The sequence below is a fragment of the Poecilia formosa genome, unplaced genomic scaffold (genome assembly GCF_000485575.1).
Source record: "Poecilia formosa unplaced genomic scaffold, Poecilia_formosa-5.1.2 Scaffold282, whole genome shotgun sequence".
In the NCBI taxonomy this organism is placed as follows: domain Eukaryota; kingdom Metazoa; phylum Chordata; class Actinopteri; order Cyprinodontiformes; family Poeciliidae; genus Poecilia; species Poecilia formosa.
This window is the reverse complement of record NW_006800221.1, coordinates 615,467-636,395: the sequence shown is the minus strand read 5'-3', so window position 1 is coordinate 636,395 and position 20,929 is coordinate 615,467. Positions and strand designations below refer to the sequence as shown.

Below are 20,929 nucleotides of genomic sequence, written 5' to 3'. Positions count from 1 at the left end.
CTTATATTTATATTTATATATATGTGTGTGAAGACCACAGTGGTGCCTGTGGTCATCGGGGCCCTCGGGGCAGTCAACCCCAAAATGGAGCAGTGGCTCAAACAGATCCCAGGAACAACATCAGACATCTCAGTCAAGAAATGTGCAGTTCTAGGCACAGCCAAGATACTGCGCAGAACCCTCAAGCTCCCAGGCCTCTGGTAGAGGACCCGAGCTCAGAGGATGAAAGAGAGACCACCCATGGAGGGTGAGAGGGGAATTTTTTTTATATATATACGTAAATGACTCTTACACTGATCTGTACCCACTTATGCTTACAGTATGAATAAATTCACCTCTCACCTGTAGTTTTTACATCCAGTCTCTGTTTGGAGTTAATTTTACACCTGATTAAACAACAGTGGGAGGTGGGAGGGGACTAAATCTGCTGATGTGGCATACATGAGCGTAGCTCCAAAAAAACTGAAAACGTATGGATGAAATGCCACATGAAGCTCAACTTTTTAGGCAACCTTCACCGACAGCCGGAAGTGCCGAAACCCAACGAGAGCCACGGTTCTTAACTATTCACAAATAAGCTATTAGAGCAGAGGCGAAGTGTAAACGACATTCCCCTGAAGATTTGTTTGGCTGACTTAGGAGGCTGCTGTCTGTCATCTCCCCCAAGGTCCATGATGAGGGACCAGATTTTGGTGAAAAGAGAAAAGTCTCAGACATCAACCACAGAGCGCTGACAGCATGAGACGGAACGCATCTCATTAAAACACACGAGCCTTTTCTCACTGTCGCACATTGAGGCCCCAGCTAAAGAGTTGTTTATCCGTACCCATCAACATGGCTGCAATGACAGAGACAGTTCAGCGGTAAAGATGGCAGTGTGTTTTTTTGATCACACCATGCCTGTAATAATGCTATGCTAATTAATGTGGCTGACTGAGAACAAGCTATCTCTTCAAGGACACCCTCTCTGAACCTCATGTTCTCCCACTTACAATTCCCAGCGCGCTTTTCAGCTTTAGAGCACGCTTATGGTATCAAGAGATTCCCCCCCGCCCCCTCTCGTCAGATGTAAGGTAAGACACAGTGCAAGTGCTTTTATTCTTTTTCTGTGTTTGTGTTTTTAAAAGGATGTTTATGGGTATGACGCAGGAGGGAAGGTGGAAGAGGAGAAGAGAAATCTCTTGAAGGCGGGTGGGGAAGCAAAAACAAAAAAAAAAAGTCATCTGCGAGACAAAAGAAATGAAAGGAAAACAGGCAAAAATCGCTGACTATAACTTTCTTCCTTTCTGAGAGGAAATAAACTGTGATTATCAAATCAGTAACAACCGTCGTGTCATAAATCATTGCATATGAAAGAAACAATGACACATCCCTCATTGCGTTTCCACAGCTTTTTTCTGCGTGCCTTTCTTTTCCGGGGACTGCTCATGAATGATTTAAAAAGTGATCTGTTTCCAAGGCTTCGGCTGCCTCAAAGGGAGATAACTCAGGAGGGAGGAGCCTGAGCAAGGTGGGAGGAGCCCAAAGTAAAGGCATCCTGTGCAGAAGCCTGCATATAAAGTATTCATTTATGCTGGGGCTTGCAAAAATATTTATGAACCTTGAACTTTTTTTTTTTTTTTTACCATCGCAAACTTTAGTCTACTTTTTTGCAGTTTTATGAGACAGATTATTATAAATCTGATTATCATAAAGCAGTGGGAATTGGAAGGGAATCAAGTTAAATTATACATTGTTTTAGGAATAAAAATCTAAAAGTATCAATGTGTATTTTGTATTCTGCTCGCCTTAGTCAATACTTTCTAGAACTGTCTTTTGTTGCAGTTTCAAGGTTTTATTCTTCCAATGCTGTTGCCCATGTAGAGACCAATTTTTTTTTTGTAGAATAACTCTGAAGAGCGTTCTGTGCAGAGGAATTTTCAGGTTTTGTGACAGATTGTCAATTTGGTAGCAAAATTGAAGTGAGGACTTTCGTTGATTTCGTTGTAACAACCTCTCATCCTGTCTCAAATCTTTTGCAGCCACAAACATCCTTTCTATTGGTTGCCCTGTATTTATCTCCGTACATCTTTTCATCAACTCCAACCAGCATGATGCTGCCAACCACGTTTCATCATAGGAGCAATATCCTGAGAGTGATGCAGTGTTAGGAATCCACCACACATTGAGCTGTGATGCATTTAAGGACCAGACCACAGTCTTCCACATGTTTGCTGTCTCCCATATGTTGCGTCTTCCAGACTTTATCAGCTGCGTTCATAAGCTTTATACTGAGATTAAATTAAACATAAGTGTACTTTAAAGATAATTAAATACACCCTGAAAGAAAATGTAACTTATTTAGAGTAAAAAATGCTTATTACAGATGTTTTTCTTGTCATTCCACTTTACAACAATGTGCTACCTCCTGCTGATCAATCGCAAAAAAATAGAAAATAAAAAAATCCCCAAATGTAATGTGACAAGCTGTGAAAAAGTTCCACAGGTGTGAATACTTCCACAAGGTTCCGTATCCAATCATGCAGAGAGCAAAGTCCATCAATAATGGAGCAGAAAGTGGTGCTTTCCTTCAATGCGATGCAAGGTTTCAGCTGTGTGGACGGACAAATGGTGGCCATGTAAACTGGTGAATAATATTTACAGAGCCTCGCACTGCACATCATTCATCACAAAATCACACAGCCCGGCTAGTCCCCAGAAACTAGGCATTAATCCATCATCTGCCTGCATCTCTTTTCTCTCCTTTATCCAGGCTTACACCTCCCATCCGTTCACCTTCCGTCTGCAAAGGACGGAAAAAGAAAACTTTGGGGTAATTCAAAAATAGAGGGACAGTCTCCAAAGTCAAAGTCGCTCTAACAAGCTCACTGAGACACACACACGCGCACGCACACAACCTGAAGGCCCTAAGAAGCTCGGGTGTGTGAGTGTGGGGGGCAGAGGGCAAGCATCTGTTCCTTGTTCGCTTGTGCAGTGGTGGAGCAAGCCCAGAAGTCACAGAGACTCTTCACTATCTGCCCTGTCGTCCTCATTCATGCTTCCACTGAAACGATAAACCTTTGTACAAGTAGGATTAGCAGCAGAAAGCCATTAAGGGTCTAATTAGTCCTTCCCTTAGGATACAGTGTTGCTGCACACGGGTTATATAATGGTGATTTGCAAGTTTAAATGAGCACGTTTCCACAACAGTTTACCTTTCTTATTAATAAATGGCCATAAATGTTAAGCTTTTACTTTGTTTGTATGTGTGATCTGAGTAATTCTTCCACTAATGAAGATACAGCACCTATGGTAAAGATGGGTTAAATCCCTAAAGAGGTTGTTTTTTCTTGTAGTCTGAACATTTCTAAAATAAAAATGCTAAGCAAAAGAAAACTTTTATTTGCTAATTTTTCATGGCAATAAAAATATACTATGTTATTAATTGTTTGGACATCCAGTCATTGTCAATACATTTCCCTTTTAGGGGAAATTAGGTGTGGTTGGAGCTTCTGTTGCCTATCTCCAGTCGTTATTGGTTGATTTAGAAACACCATAGCCAGTCATGTGTTTGGGCTGTGAGAGGAAGCTGGAGTACCTGGAGAGAACCAACACATGTACAGGGAGCAGATCCAAACTGCATGCAGCAAGACATCCTGGGATCTGAACCCAAGATGTTCTCGTTGCAAAGCAACAGAGCTACCAGCTGTGTGCAGCTCGACTTCTTGTTTCCCTGGGATAAGAATGTAATGTGGCTCAGACACTCTTCAAAATGGGAATGACAGGAGAACACGTCATTTAAATAAAACAGGAGCGTGTTGATCTTTACGAATCAGAAAGAGCTACAACAAAAAAACGCTACTTGCCCAAGCTTGCCAATACCTGCCATCTTGGTAATCAATATTAAAGTGTAATACAGACAACACTGTAACAAAAAAAACAAAAAACAAAAAAAAAAGAATTACACCAATGTTTCTGTTGCCATGTTCTCAAATAGGGCAATAAAGCAGGGAAATAAGCCTCCAAAGTATTTTTGAGTTACTAAAATCTAAGAAACTACAATTAAACACATTTCGGACCTTATAAAAGGAAAAAGCTATTTCTGTCCTACCACCACACGCGAATAAGTGAAGACAGCCAAATGCAACTCTAACTTCAACCAAATGTTTGGACGTTTCGACAACGAGCAATTTTAGATGACTCAGGTGGGAATCAAAGAATAAAGGATGCTGAGAAAACCTCATCCTCCGTGCTAAGGCAACAGAGAAACGGTTAGGTCAGGTGAGCTGAAGAGAAGCACAGAAGAGAGGAGCCTGGAGTTATAAATATAAATAGATTTTGCAAAGAGGCATATTCAAAATCGTTATTACTGTGCACTTGAACCTTGTCAGAGTTTATAGCAGAAAACTAAGTACTGCATTATTGTCAAAGGGGGATTGTACAAAGTCTTGACATTAGGACTTTTTTTAAGTTTGTAAAATAAAAAATAAAATATAAAAAACTTGGTCAAAATAAAGATTGGAGTCTAAGTGAAAGATTATGCCAAATGCTATTAAAAAAATTATTTTATTTTAAAAATGTATACACACCTATACCACCTGGAACATGTAATTTTAATACCTGAGATTATTTAAACCTCAAACACAAACAATTCAAAACTAAAGTAGATTTGCATGCAATAATTACGTTGCACTTAGACGACGCAATTTGCTGCTTTAGTAAAGCCCATAAAACAAAATTATGAACATTTAACATTAATTATTTCAAAGGTCAGTAAAAGACTGAACCGTATTGTCGAAATAATATTTCTTAAAGTCGTTCCATATTCCTGGAAGCGCCACAACCTCTGACTCTGGACGTAAATTATTTTTTAATAACAACCACTTGTTCTGCAATGCTCAGTAGTGCATAATCAGTCTGGTTTTCTTTTCATTTTTACAGTGAGCAGCATGTGAACATCTGAGTTGTGATAAGCAGAAGGTGAACCTGGCAGATCCACTCATGCTTGGGTCTCCAGAGAAGCTGCTGTTTCTACAGGATCCCTTTGAACAGAACAGAGGCTTCATTCATTTTTGTGGGCTGGCATGAAAGCAGCCTCTGTAGTGGACTTTTTGAGACTGCATCTTCTTTTTTTTTTTTAAGCTGGTTTTATTGTTTTAGTTCCACTGTGGGATCTAGAGTTTGTCACAGACACTTTGCAGCAGTTGGTCACTTAAGACATCCTTCCTGTTGGCACTGACATCTGAAAAGACACTCAGAGACTTGCAAGTCCAGCAAACCAGCTGTAAACACAAACACAGTGGAGGCTGATAGAGGTAAAGTTTTCCAAGGCAGTTAAAGCTTGTGTGGGTTTTTTTTGGGAAAAATGAAGGTTATATAACGTGAACTTGTCATATTTTTAACAGTGGTGGCTTCAATGCTATTATTAATTCATGTTTCATGTGAGTCATCACAGTTTTAATGAAGAGCAGTATAAGAAAAGTTATTTTAATTCGAGCAAACTTTAGTTGATGACTTAACAAATCATTGATTAATGGTGTCAGAACTTTTTCTGTGGTTAATTCATTGAAATTAAGGGACGTAATAATTCAGTCCCTAGTTTTCTCCATAAAGACTCCGTACCATGAGAATCTCTCACGAATTTGCTGATGTCTTAAAAGGGCAAATGTTAAGGTTAAAGTAATTGAGGCAGCTAGAACAAGTATGAAGTACAAGCACACCTTAAAGTGACACGTCACTCGAACAGTATAATCTAACCATCGCTGGAAGTGTTGGATTACATCTGCGGTTTATATACGAATATTTGTTTACAACCAGCATAATAAAAATGTTCGAGTAATAGAACTTGAATTCTGAAAACTGAATATAGGCACTAACATCCCACTGGCCAGCAGCTATCGTTACACAGAATTGAAAACGGTACTAGTAATGCTTTAGAATATTTCAAAATTTCATATCTAAGTTTAGTATGTTTAAGGAAGCAAAAAAATATATATTACTGCTGGATAAAGTATTACAGAGCGGCTCTGCTTCCGTCTGGACTATAAGCCCCAAACAAAGATGAACACTGAGCAGCGACGGAAAGTTTCCTGTGCCAGTTTGTGAGGAGATGGAGAGCTTAAACCTCTCAGCACATTAGCTCGATCAGCGGGGGGGCCAGAACAGCACAGAGAGAAACACAGACACACAGAGGATAAACGAGTCAAGCAGGCATGAAACAACATGCCTGTAAAGAAAAAGAGAAACTTTGAAAAGGCATAATGTTTGGATACCTCGCTCCCTGCCTGGTCAGCTCTTAACTAATTCACACCACTGGAAAATAATTAGTTGTTGCTTTCAGGCAAGACTGAGCCTACGGAGGCGTTAAGCCTACAGAGCTCAGTCACTTTGTGACCTTAGCTACCATGGTACAAATGATGGTATTCAGCCTATTTTTAAACAATCCAGTCACATTTTCCGAGCGAAAATTATTTCTCAAATAAAAGTTGTGGATTTTGCACACTAAGTAAAAATCTGTGTTTTATCAGAGTTGAATTGACACAATTAAATTCAAGGCAGCACTCTCTAAAATAGGCAGCAAGTTGTCCTGAATGAGTTTATCAATGAGCATTCATCAATGAGTATGCCACTTAAGGCTGACCACAGACTGCTCTCTAATTCTGAGATTACACAGAATTAGAGACATGCAAGTCTCTGGACAGAGCGTCTCTCTGTCCAGAGACACTCACAAAGTAGGTTGTTTGGATATTTCTTTTCTTCTCCACTCAGCAGATGTCAACATATGTGAAAAGTAAAGTAATAAAATTACATATTTTTCACACTCTATAAATAGTTCTTCATGAACGTTGCCTGGCTTGCACCAGACCGGCATCGTCTGCCGTAATGGGAGGATGATCAGTGGTGTAATGTGGCACATTTGCTGACTGTTGCTCTTTACACCTGATTCAGCTAACTACCATAACACAGTAAGAGACACTCAGACTACTGGGCTTCTCTTAAATGCCATCTTCTCCAATCAAATCAAATTTAGAAGTCGGGGAGAAGAGAACTTGATGCTGCAGCGATTACAAGCCTGGAAAGGTGGGGGTAAAAAAAGAAAAGACAGAAAGAAAAAAAAACATTGCAGACTTTGTCTAGCTCCTCATCCTGCTCCATCTCCTTTCCTCTCTCTTGGCCTTAATCCACTTAGTTGGCTCTTCCTGAGCTTGGAGCCTTTGCTTTATTCCATTATAAAGACCCACCATATGATTTGCTGTTTATTTCATTAAAAATGGCCCAATCCATGACCCTTTGTCTAATCCATAATGCAGACTAGTGAGCCGCTATAGTCTGCACCGCAGTCCGGACAGATGGGACCGAAGGGTGCAGGCGTGGAGAGATGGAGGTCAAATGGATAAGGGAGAATTTGAGAGCCGTACTTATGAGTGAGCCCTTTCCCAGCGAATATCATTTCACTGATGTAAATGATGATAGAACTGAGACTTTGCTACTCTATCTTTTGATGGTCGGAGATAGCTTTCATATGGTCCAGCGGTGATATGGAAATACCCTCATCTGCAGTTTGAATCCAGCCTGCGAAATGAACATAAATCCCTGGGCTTTTAAAAACTGAAACACCTTCGCTCGGAGCTCATACTGGAGCCGGTGCTTCAGCACATCCCGTTTAACCTTGAGAGAACTGAGCGATGCTGCTGAGTCATTTTCTGTTGACTCGGTCCAATCTGAATCGGTCTGAGTTTGACCTTTCTTTCTGTCTTTGTCCACTTCCAAACGCTTGCTCCACCTTTGGCTGCCCTCTCGGAGCCAGCCTGCTCGACGGTTTCATCTTGTCAACAAATCTCCCACTCATCAACCTAATCTTGCCTGCGTTTGCACCTAATGGTTTATCGGGATCTATATATATTGATAATACTGCTGTATTGCCAGGCCTTGGCCGGACACTCTGACAGCACGCGTGCAAGGGACTCGTCCTGTAGAGAGAACATTTGCACTGATTGATTGGAAGAAAGCTTGTTTTGCTGTCTCTGTGCAGCCTCAATTCAGACCATTAAGAGCAGTCAACTAATAATAATTACTTTTAACCGGGTTGAGTCCAAGCGCCTCAGCCAGAAGCCCGAGGACAGACAATACGGCCAGGAAGTGACTACAACCCTCTATCCATCGATAACGCCGGCATATCTCATTACCGTAGCGACCTGCGGTACACTGCCACTCGGTCCTGATCATATAAAACCCATTTCAGTGTGCTGTCCCCGATGGAGCGCCGGCGTAGTGGAATATTCATTATTCAAATTTTAAGCATTGGAAATCCCAATATGTTACCGAGGCCAGATGAGACGAGATGAAATAGCTTAGCCTTTTGTCCAGAGAGCATTGACTAATCGTCTCGCTCCCCAGAATCAATTTCCCAGCCGTAAGCATCAGACACTCCTGATTGTACTGTACTGTTGAGGACCCCCTCCACCGCCATCACCTAATACCCCTCCCGGCTGCCCAGAATAACTTATTGATCGGCGATAATGTTACGGGAGGTGCGGGTGGCTGGGGCGGAAGACGGACCGGCCTCAGTCATTCTCCGCAGGGCTAAATTTGGGTCCTTTGTCATCAGATCTAGCGCATGCTGACACCATCACCAGCTGTCACCAGCACAGTGTTCTGGTTTTGAAGAAAAATTTCAAGAATTTTCTTGAAAAAAAAAAAAAGTTAATAAAAGCTCAGTAGAGATGCAACAATCTCCAGTTTTGTGAAGTTTTTAACCTGCTGAGGTAACAGAGATTCTCATTTAAGAGCTGTAATATAAGAACACATGAGAAGGGCATTCATCACATTTTTTCTGGCCTTCCTGTCATCTTTTAATAATTTATGCTAGAAGTAGATGTGGTGTCTTATTTTTAAGCAATGACAAAGTGATTATCTTAAGTTTGAACTTGTCACAAATTCAAAATGGTCCACAGAAAAGGTTCTGATCTAAACAGGATAGAGACCAGCTAAGCAACTTTTCCATATAATGTGCAGAGTTCAGCCTTCCTTGTATTTGACGATAATCTCTTGCTTGCATTCAGAATGAACTGAAGCGATGTCTGGACAGGTCGTAGAAAATCTCGTCTTCTCTTTTTTCATACATTTTAAACATTATCTGTGGTTTCTGCGTTAATTTATGACGTATCTTATACTGTAAGTAGTTTACTGTGGGTCTTCTTCCTTCAGTAAGAGCCACTGATCTGAAAAGAAAAATTGAAGTTTTAATTTTTCTGAGTGGCTAGTAGCCAGGAAGACCAAACTGAAACGAATCAGTTTGCTATCACCAAGTAAAAACAACGGTGGAATCAATCAATTTCAGCTCTGGGTCATTTCATCTGGTTGAATATTGTATAATGTTAGCGGATGCAGCCAAGAATCAAAAACAAAATTGCTTCGGTGGCTGGTTACAAGATATTTTGGGTTTTGCTTCAGATTTGCCCCCCTGAATATTAGGCTGATAACCTCTCTGTCTCTCTCTCAGATTCTGTGCTGAGCCTGAAAAGTGTCTGTGATCAATACCTACAGGCCCTCCGCCAGAAGGCTGGTGTGTCTGTGGATGTGTGTGTGTGTGTGTGTGTGTGTGTGTGTGTGTGTCTATATGTGTGCTGTGTCAGCATCCACTCAGGACTTCATCAAACACTCCCCACACCTTTTACTCACATGCAGACACGCGTTTACAGACACCCACATCGGTCAATGCCCCACTCAGACGCTCGTTTTCCCCTTTCCACCTTCTTGCTCGGCCACCCGAACGCCGCGCGCGCACACACAGGCGCACTTGCATACACAAATTCTTCCCACCGCACACGTGTCCCAACGAGGCCGTTAAATACCATTCAAATGTCAGCCCGACCGTATTGATTGGAATAATAACTCTGAAAGGAGGAAGCGATGGCTTGTTGATGCTAAGCAGGTGCATGATCGCCGTAACATCGTTCACTGTCACAAAGTTGCCATGTAAGGGTTTCCGGATCCCCTGGCAGAATGTGGATCAGGGTTTACGTTCGACCACCGAGGCCTTTCATTTCTGTCATTAATCATCGTTCGGCGACAGGCACACCCGGATTCCTGCTGAGAGCGGGGTCATTCTGAGAGCCCTCTGATCACGGCCGCTGTGTGTGCATGTCAAAACCGGAGGGTATGTTCACCACTGGGTGATTTTTGTTTCCTGTCATGTATGATTGCAAGAAAAAAAAAAGATAGATGTTAGCACATTCTAGCAGTGCAGCTTGCAGAGTTTGAATGCTATCCATGTTCTTATTGAATTTTTTTTTTCACACAAGTGCAAAACTGAGAAGCTAGACTCTTAGCGTTTCCCATTCGTATATCTTATTATGCACTACATCAGCAAACTCTGCTGAATTCATGTAAGAGCTTTAGATACTGATTCCATGAAGAGCTTATTAAACAGTCAGCAGTACATTGTAAAAGATTAAAGTGTAATGAGATGTAAGATGTAATTGCTTTTGTGTGTTTTAACTTGTACTTTGCTTTTCAGGAATTTTAGCAGTGCATAGATTATTTCTGTTAGTTTGACAAAGCATAGCTTTTCAGACACCATCCATTCATCCATACATTTTCTGTAACCAGTTAATCCTGACCAGGATCACCAGAAGGTCACATTCAAGAGGAAAATACATTCATTTATCAACCATACACAGACTAACGTCTAGCAGCCATTTAAAGGATCTCCAGTTTACCAAACATTCATGCTCAGGGATTCCTGAAAGGGTGTGAAAAACCTTGGAGAACATTCAAACTTTGCACACAAAGACGTCAATCAAGATTCAAACTGGTAGTCGCCTAGCTGGGAGGAAACAGTGCAAATCACATATCCACTGTACAGCAAGGAAGCAGTGGTTACCACATAATAAACAGATACTTTGTGGTAACTGGTCTGATTTGACCAGATGGGAGAGTTAATGACTGGAATAAACCAAGAGTAATCGTTTGTTGCTCTTTAGTGCAATTAAACGTGTTCAGAAGTTAGTAAAACCAAATTGTAAAGGAAAAAAGGGTTGTTTTTGGTAGTTTTTCATTTATTTTTCCGAATGTTTCCATCATGTAACAAACATACTTTACTAGAAACATCAGGTTGTACTCCTTCCTAGTCCTCCATCTGATCAGAGTATTTTTAAATGATTGTTATTGGAGTCTCTTGATAAAGCCAGCCATCCTGAAGAGCTGAAACTTTGACTAATACATTTCACAATGTTCAAACCTAAGGATTAGTTTATGGGGTGGTTGACAAACATCATGTAAGATCTTTTTTTCCTGATGTACATTATGTGTCGAATGATCAACAAGTCATATAAAAACAGAAAGCAAAAAATGTCAGCCAAGCATTTCAATAAACTAAAACTTAACGGTACAAATACATCAGTTTGTGGTAGACAGTAGGTATATGTGTTAAAGTATATGAATGAAAAAGATTTTACCAGTGATGTTTTGCTAATTTATGCGACACACTGATACCTACTTTCTTAACCAAGTAATGTCGCAGCATTTTGAGGATGTACTGTGGAAACTACGGTCGGGACAAAGTACCCATCACTGTCAGAAAAAAACACTGCAGTGATTTTAACTAAATATCAGACTAGAGACCTCGGTTTCTAAATGACACTGATCAGTTTTTTAAGACTCAAAAAAAAATCCCTAGGATTTTCATCAAATGTCTCTTTCACTGAAGAGTTTCTGCTTGTCTGGGTAAATGTTTTTACAGTGCTATTGTTGTATCTTAGATAAAGAAGCAAAGCCTTTTTATGCTTTTACAACTGAGCGTTTTACAAGATGCTGTCTGCAAAAACATCCAAGCACCTCAAACAACAAATCTTTTATTGAACTATTTAAAGAGTGTGCTAAAAGAGTCTGAAAAGACCCTAAATCTAGCAGCAAGAAACTGCTAAGTCGGCAACACTGTAACCTTACAAGCTTTCTTTCTTCACTTAATCAAGTATTAATATGGGGTGTGTGTGTGCGCGCGTGTGTCTTTGTGTGTGAAGGACAGAGACAGAGGGCTGAACAAGTCTCAACCAAACAAGATTTAGATATTTTCTAAAACATAAAGTAAAAATAGGTCACACAAAAAAATTCCCATTCACCCTTACAAAGTAATAACAAAACACAGATCTTTGATCAATTGTCATATATCTGAAGAGTTTTTTAGGAGTAAACCAACAACACATCCATGCAAGCTGTCCATCTCAAAGGTAATTTTAAGATCGACCCTCCTGTGGTCCTAGCAGGCCGCTTCAGGAGGAGTGTGGCAATGTCATGATAGGACAGCGGGGAAGTGGGGAGACAGGGGTGTCCTGTCAACCAGCACTTTCCGAAATCACCCAAAAAGAATCTTGCAAAAGCGCACACGGAGTCAGTGCGACATTGCCGGACCGCGCACTGAGTAAAAAACCGCGTAGGCTCTAAATTGCCCCGTCTTAACACCATGGAAGGGTTAAGGACATCTTATTGACAACCAGGCTGCTGTCATTGATCTTCACACAGATCATCAGTTCATCTAGTTGCAGCAAATAGAAAAACTTTTTTACACAAAAGAAATCACTTTACCCAGTCATTTGTTTCATGTCTTATTATGACCAAACTGCAAAAGTACGAAACGGCAAAATGACCGGCGACATCCCCACCTTCTTCCTCACTTAATGTATTTCTTTTTAAATATCTAAAACATTTTTGCCGGTTTTTGATACATAATACGTCTGTGCTTGATGAAACGTGTAAATCTGTGACGGTAAAGGTGCAACAAGCAAGAAAACATTTACTCCTCACCTGGCAGGAACCTCAATGTTGGAGATTGCGTAGAAGTACTTGAGCAGGTTGTCTCTCTGGACGTAGGTGCCTCCGAGCGCAGGCCGTAGCAGCCTCATCCTCAGGTTGGTGAAGGTAAAGAAGTCCCTCAGTCCCTTCATACTTTCCATGCGGGTATACAGGTTGTCCATGTTCTGCAGACGGGGGCCTGCAAACAGAGCAAAGCGCTCCCTCACCTCGAACTTCACGTTCTTATCGTTCTTGGAGCCGACCCAGCGTGAGTACTGCTCAGTGCAAATGACCCGTGTCAGGTTTGTGGGTGAGAGGTCACGCACTCGTTTGGGCTGCATGTTGAAGGCGTCTTGGCAGTCGTCGGCGTAGAACTGGAAGGGTTGCCAGGAGTGCCCGTGGTCCATGGACTTATCCAGGACCATGATTGTGGGACGGCCATATTCAAACGTGATCTGGATGTCGTCTGTGAGCTCCAGACTCTTGTTCCAAGACATGGTGATGTTGGCGAGTAGGGGCTCTGGATGTCGACCCCAGGTCACCGTCTGCCAGTAGGTGATGAGGCCATTGCGTTCACGGTCCTGCATCAGCTGAGGAGGGTGAGCCAAGTCTGGGTTGGAGGCATCACACTCATCGCTGCACAAATATGGGTTCTCCTACAAAAGAGATGCAGACAAATCAGAAAGGTAAGTAAATAACCAGAACCTGCTGACTCTAATTTGATTAAGCTATTGACAAGAAGTGCAGTTTAGGATGTTTTCAGGAAGCAATGACTCATTATGCACTCAGGTGGTCACCTATATGACAAAAAAAAAAAAAAACTAAAATAAGTTTCAGTTGAAGTACAAAATGCTTTGGTATGTTTTAGGCACAACTCTCTCCTCCAAGCCCATGTTACCATGTAGCTAGATTTATGAACTTGCTCCAACAGTGTCCAAAAATAGAATATAAACTAACCCATTTTTTCCACCAAAACAAAAACAAAAATCTTAGTAAGGCAGACCCTGCCAAGACACTTGGGAGGTCTGAAAAGTAAACTTGCAAAACAACACAACACAAAGTGTGAAGGTCAGGGGGATCGTGCATCATCACCGTCTCTGCATGGGCAGCAGAGTGCTGCTGCACTTTAACTCTAGAGGATTGATCCTCCACTTCCACCGATGCCAAGACTTTGAAACTGCTGCCCTGCCACACAAGTAAAAGTCAACAGGATTATTCACAGAGCCCCGCAAGCCTCTTTCCACCCGCTGCAAGAAATGTCTTTTACTCTGATTGGAGATCTTCTTGTGCGACCTGGAAAACAATTTCATCACCCACTTACTCATAATTGCATAGCCCAAAAAATGCATGGAGTCTGTTGCAATGCTAGGACGCTATTACGAAATGGTAATCTAACCACTGCGGTCGCAAATATAATCACCCAATGAATTATTTTCGAAAACAGCTCTGTCTTATTATTGAAGTGTGACACTCGCGTAACAGGGGTTTGTGACTGAAAGACTCACAACGGCTCAGATTAGCTCCAGCGTTCACATAGCTGACTGTAATCTGCCAGTTTTCTGACAACCCCTTCAAAACAGGAGTCAAAATATTTGCACAAAGAATTCCCAGAGATCTGCGCTCATCTCTCTTGATGCTTAATTTGCTAAATTCAGCTCGGGTTCTGTTTGGTTTGTATTACATACAGACGGCTCGTTGTATGCCCCCAGGAAGCACTAATTACTTTGATAAGGGTTATTATTTTCTCCCCTATTTATTAAAGTCGTGTTGTCTGTCGAATGAGTCAGTTCGCATAGGAACTGAGTCATTCATATGAAATGAATGAGTATTGATATTAACATTTCTGAACTTTAAATTCTCTTAACTTAGAGCTTCTTACATCTAAATTTAAATGAATAAGTTTAGGTGTTTCTATGTTTCCACATGTTTTGTTTAGGTCCAGAATATTTCTTTTTTCTTTTACATTGATCCAGGTTTCTACACTTGTCCTCTTCTTTCATCACAGGAGATATAAATGGCCATTCTTAATTTTATTACATTGATCAATAACAGTAGTTTGCAAAGAAAATTTCCTTTCCCTCCTCTTTCTCCACTTTTTGTTGTCTAAAAATTATGATTGCATCTAATGTATAAAAACGCCACAGCCCACCTTGAAAAAGCCGTTTTTATAAAGTAAGGATAACTAGGCTGGGGGAAAAGATGTCCAAATAAACATTTAAATAAACAATTAAATACACAGACTTAGCCACAGCATATCAAAACAAAAACATAAAAAAAGTGACAGGCTGGAGAAAGTAACAAAATTATCCTGCAAATATTCAAATAAATATCAGCTTTGAGACAAGTGAAGACACAATGGCAGCTAGACAGCTGTGCAGTTAAGACTGAACTATTTTGTTTTTGATTTAGAGTTAAAAGAATCGTAGATTTATTATGACTCCCTAATTATGGAGTGATCTCTTAAGCTTGAGGAGGAAGTTCAGAAGGCTGTTCATGGCAGCTGCCAAGGAAAAGTGAGCTTCTTGCTTCCCTCCATACACCGAGACACAGGCTTTTACATTGTTTTTATAGAAATCACGTAAACTGATGGGAGCAGCCAGCTGACTGAATACGAACACAAAGAGTGCAATGTTTTGTAGCACATTCTGCAATTTTAACAAAACAAATACTGGTGTTTTCAAGCCTTGGTTTTTGTTAATCACGATGATATTCAATGTGCGGCAAATGGAAACTAAAAAAATAGATAATGTATGCCCTTGTTGCGGACATACCTTCAACACAATTTATGGGTTTTTTTTTTCCCGGTATGTTGCCTGATGTTTGAAGGAAGTGCAATTTTATGAAACACGTAGAAATGTATTGTCTTGCAGCATAAGTAGTTCCATCCATTTTCTTTACACCCTTGTCCCTTGGTGGGGTCAGGAGGGCTGCTGGTGCCTCTCCAGCTAATATTCCAGGCGAGAGGCGGGGTCACCCTGGACAGGTCGCCAGTCTGTCGCAGGGCAACACAGAGACAAACAACCATGCATACACACACTCACACCTAGGGGCAATTTGGAGAGGCCAATTAGCCTGACATGTTTTTGGACTGTGGGAGGAAACCGGAGTACCTGGAGAAAACCCACCCATGCACAGGGAGAACATGCAAACTCCATGCAGAAAGACCAGGGCTGGGAATCGAACCCAGAACCTTCTTGCTGCAAGGCAACAGCTCTACCAACTGCGCCACCTAGCATAAGTAGTTATGTTGCACATTTAAGACAACAAAGTGGAAAAAACCAGTCAAATTTTTTTGGACTGTGTGAAAATATGCAACCTCAGCGTAGAAAAAAGCACCAACCACCACAAGTCCATGCTGTTGTTAAGTTAGCTTATTTTTTTTTAATTATTTTTATCATATGTGAGTTACAACTAGATAAATATTGGATCACAAACTGATGCACTACTAATATAAAAGTGAAAAAAAAGTAAATTTTAGTTTGATGAAGCTGCAATTGATTGCCTACATTTTCACCCATAATTTGTTTTTTGACTATCAACCTCAAACCCCCGGCGGCCTTTAAAAGGTGGATGCAACGTTTCCTTTCACATCATCGACGGTAAATGGCGGCAGAAATCAGCAGGGTGCTTTAACCTGCTCAAACCAAAGCGCACGCTAACGAGCCTTCCGGATATCTGTTTGCAGTGCAGGTTTTGCATGGAAATGTGAGTACTGCTACATGCTGAGTAAACAGATGGAGAAATGTCGTGGGAGTGGCCAGAAAAGTGGAAACTTTTGGGGTGATTTTTTTATTTTATTTTATTTTTTTGCAACTATTGTGAATTTCAACTTTTTTATTGCCTCCTTTCAGTTCCGCGCGGAGGCTGAGCGGTCAATTTTCAAAAGATCTAGGTGGAGTATCACATGAAACAGCAGTTTCTTCTTTATGATGTAAGCTGTAACGTGAAAGCAATACGGCGTCATATTGATGTACCGTGCGAGCGTAGATCATGTGTCACCGCTTCTTTGCAGACGTTCACTTTTCCACATCCGGAGCCGGTGAGGGGCAGCGTCTGTTGGTGCTGCTCTGGCGGGAAAGTGAGCAGTCACTCAAAGCCACTCTTACGGAGTAATACCGCCAAAAAAAAGGGGGGGGGGGAGTTGGAATCCTGTGAGGCTAACGTTATAAATCATCTGATTTGTGGTGACAACGCAGAGCGGGAAAACTCTGAACAAAAGCAAACGCTGAGGTGGTGCTGAGGAAAGCTGGGCTCATAATGCATGTGAAGACACACAGCTGTGAAGCGACACTATCTACACGCCGCAAACTGCAGATGATACATCTCGCTTCACACCGAAGCCACGTCGCAGCATTGTTTACTACCCGATAACCCAATTACCCCCATTGCAGCGACTCCGATAGAGTTCACTGTCAGCACAAACACACTTAGGATGATAATCTACCACGCACGTAAACAACTGCAAACAGACAAGGTAATTAGAGTCAGAAGAGGAGGGCTGCTGCGGATGTTGGGAGCGCGACTAGCTGCCCCGTCGGAGGTCCAGCTGCGCCTGTTAGCGCGCCTCCCGACCCCGCTCCAGACAAATGTTTACACGCTTGGAAGCGAAGATTAGAACGCTGTTGTTCTGGAGGTGACCCTTGACCCCACAAATCCTATTGAAATTGGCCGCCCTGCCATCCTGTCCCAGATACACAGCGAACTCCTTCCAGGTTAGCGCTCGCGCTCTCACAGAGGAATCCGCCGCACGGGAGCGAAGCCGCGCGAGCAGCGATACAAATAAGAGTTCGCGCAATCTTTCTTACACTTTGTGTTGGAGCCCATGTGTCAACCAGCGGCTCGTCAGGTTGCTCTGACCTTACAGAGCCCGTCGGGATTAGCTACAGTAGAGGTGATATGCACTGTACAATAATAGAGGCGGGAAGATTTTCATCCCCCACAAGAGCTTTACGCGAGGTTATGTCTAAGCCCTTTTGTGCACCTTGTCCTCCTTATCCCCCTCTGCCGCCTGCCGCTGCTTTGTCCCTGCTCCTGCGCCAGTATAGTCACAAACTCCCGCAAACACGCTCTGTCTCTGTGTGATCCAGGCCTAATGCTGCAGCAGGTGGCCCATGTCGCTAAGCCCCTCCAGCAATTATCCTCACTGGGCTCTTGCTTCCACCACAACAGCTGCCATTATGCCCCAGTGACGAGTGGATTCCTTGTTTTGACTTGAGGGACGACAATGAGAACCAAGACAATAAGGAATAGTGTTCGAAACCCCTCCAAATTTTTTCACTCTTGTCACAATGCAAACAGAAAATGTCAATGTCAGTACAGCTGTGAAGTGAAAAGCAAATAGTTTTGAAAGTATTTAAACTGACTTTTTGAATAAGTGCTCTGTAGAATCACCTTTCTTCTTCTTCTTTTTTTTTTTTTTTGCAGTCACCTTTCACAACAATTAAAATTTTTCATTTTCGTCCATGCACAGTTGAATGTCCTTCTTTATCCAAATCATTCCATTGTAGCTCTGCCTCTATGTTCATCAAGGACATCAAAGTTGCCCTGACTCACCCAACTTTTAAATCGTTTTGAAAGACACACCTTTCCAGCACAGATTTTAACCCAAGTTGAGCTGGGCTCCTGCGATATTCATGTTATTGTAAAGTCAAATACCATCACCAGTTTTGTAGCATAAGGCCGGTGTAACGTCGTTGGTATAATGTCCACAATATTCGTTTTCTACCACACAGCGTCCTGGTGAGTGTGAAAAAAACACAATGCTCTCCTGCTTCCTAAATATCACCTTACAAGACGAACGTTGTCACTATGACTTATTGCTCTTAATTACTTTTTTTAAAAATGAAAAGCAGATTTGTTTTTTTCCCAGGCAAAACACTCTGACAATATGTATTTTTATGTTCTTTACCTGCTTCTCATTTCCCTTCCTGTTCATCTCTGCCGCTGTGCTCTCCTGCTCTCTCTTCTCCTTCCACTTTCAGAAGTTTCTATCTTATATTGGCGGCGAGGGGAATAAAGGCAGGCACACACACAACACAATTTATTATGTTTTGAGGAAACATCAAACAGAACGACCTTCCCATTAAAAAGGCCACAGAAGGGATGAGAAAGGGATATTGCTTTTCACTTATGACATCTTTCCGTCACGCTGGAAGTTCTCTTTCGAGGAGAGTGATGGCGTTTTCTCTCCGTCTGAGTATTGCCTGACAAATCTGCACATGCATAGAGGGGAATACAAACATTTGGGTATCCCTAATAAAATAGAAAAAAATAAAAGTAACATAAGTGTGTGACTGCACATGTTCTTTATCTTTTAAGGACTGAAATGAAACAAATGTGAAGTTTAGGAAAGTGGCTGGTAAGCAGAAGTGGGCAATTTTGGTTTTTGGTCTTAGAGATTCTCCAACACCTACTAATTTATTTTTTTTTTCAAACAGATGTACATTTAATTCAAGAAGACTGGGATCACCTCTGCTTCAGAGCTTCACAGTAACTCATAACTTGTTCAGACAATCATAAATAAAATTTCCTCTAAGCAGCTGCAAACCCTGAGTTGCATGTCTGTGTTGGATTTCTTTCTTCTTTTTTTTTCTTTTTTTTATTCCATTCAATATTTTGTCCTACGATTGCTTAAAGAGCAACAATTCTCTCAAAAAATAAAATTTGATTTGAATTCAGGAAGAGAAAATAAGAAAAAAAAGGAGTCACAGATGGCTGAGGTGAAAAGTTCTGCACAAGTGTGAAGGAGGAACAGATTAATAAGACGCATCTTCAGCGGTTCATCGCAGTTTAGTCAGAACCAAAGCAATAAATACTCAAAGACATAATTTAGTAGGTTTAAAAAAAAAAAGTAACAAAGTGTTCTCCGTTTTCATTTGCAGCTATAAGCATTTACTATCCCTATCAAAGTTTAATTCGTTTTATGCCTTTTCACAAATGAAGACCTCACAGACTTCCGTGAAATAGCTGCGATTTCTGAGCTGGACAAAGCTTCCAGAGTTTCGAGGAACTGGCAACAGTTCTGGTGAAAATCGCTCAAATAAAAACTAAAATGCCAAGGGGGAAAAGTAATCATAGTGCTGCAAATAGGTGCTAAATCCTTTGACGGTAAGACTTAACCAGGCAGAGTGCTCAAAGGTATGCTTCCAGTTTTCTGTTCTACTTCATCTATAAAATAAGTACTTTAGCATAAAAATGAAATAAACACTTTATCTCTAACTCCATTTTAACAACACAGTCACCTTTGACTTATTTAGCTATATTTAAAAGAAACCATTTTAACTCGATTTATCCAAACTCTGGCATGCTGCTGCTGGTATATTTATGAATAAAACACCATATAATGTCCTAGGATTTATTTATTTATTCTTTTTATGTTTTTTGCTTTAATTACCTGAAACGCTGTTTATTGGTTTCTTGTGAAATGCCTTCCCCAGCACCAAACAGCTCTCGGCGCGTGTAAATGTATCTTAGGTGTGCGTTTGCGTGGGCAGGTGTTGTTTATGTCTGCGTGTGTGTGTGCGTGTGTGTGTGTGTGCGTGCGTGTGTGTGCAAGAAAAAAGAAGAAGAAGAAGAAAAAAAGAAATGTTTACTGTAGGCATGTATGACTGGAGGAGGAGGGAGAGGAGAGAAGGACAGAGCAGAGACATCATGCTGCTCCAAAGCAGCAGCAGCTGAGCTCATCTTGCTAAAGTCCCCACAGTTGGACCTAGACATGTTATTTAAAAAAAAAAAACTTAACTTAGACTACAGCAGATGCACTTCACTGGGAGAACCACATTTTCAGCACAGTTGCTGTTTTCTCAGTAAGCACTTAAGAGCTGAATTCGGGGAAAAGCTGCTATATTTTATTGATGTTTTTCAATCTAAAGCCAACCACAAAGCAAGAGCAAGAAAAGGGGATTTTAGGGCTTCAAATCAACTGAGATATGGATTGTGTAACAGAATATTAAGTTATTTCTTTATTGTTCGATTTTGGAAGTGCAACAAACTTAAAGTATAACAGGTTTTTATTAGGAGACACTATTCCTCTTGGTAAAGCACAACAGCTATACAGGATGTCACTGAACTGACACCAGGTTTAATTAAAGTACCTCATACAGCCTCAAGTTTGTCATTGCTTCACCTAGAGAGTTGCACCTCATTTCTTTGCTACTTT

General features: G+C 41.2%; 1 protein-coding gene across 1 annotated transcript in view; it reads right to left on the bottom strand.

Annotated features, from left to right (window-relative positions):
• The window catches only part of ntng2b (netrin g2b), an 89,247-nt gene that overhangs the window by 60,369 nt on the left and 7,949 nt on the right, over positions 1-20,929 (bottom strand). Inside the window, exon 3 of the mRNA XM_016681487.1 lies at positions 12,784-13,427. Within this exon, the coding sequence (XP_016536973.1) occupies positions 12,784-13,427 (644 nt within the window). The remainder of the gene's footprint in view (positions 1-12,783; positions 13,428-20,929) is intronic.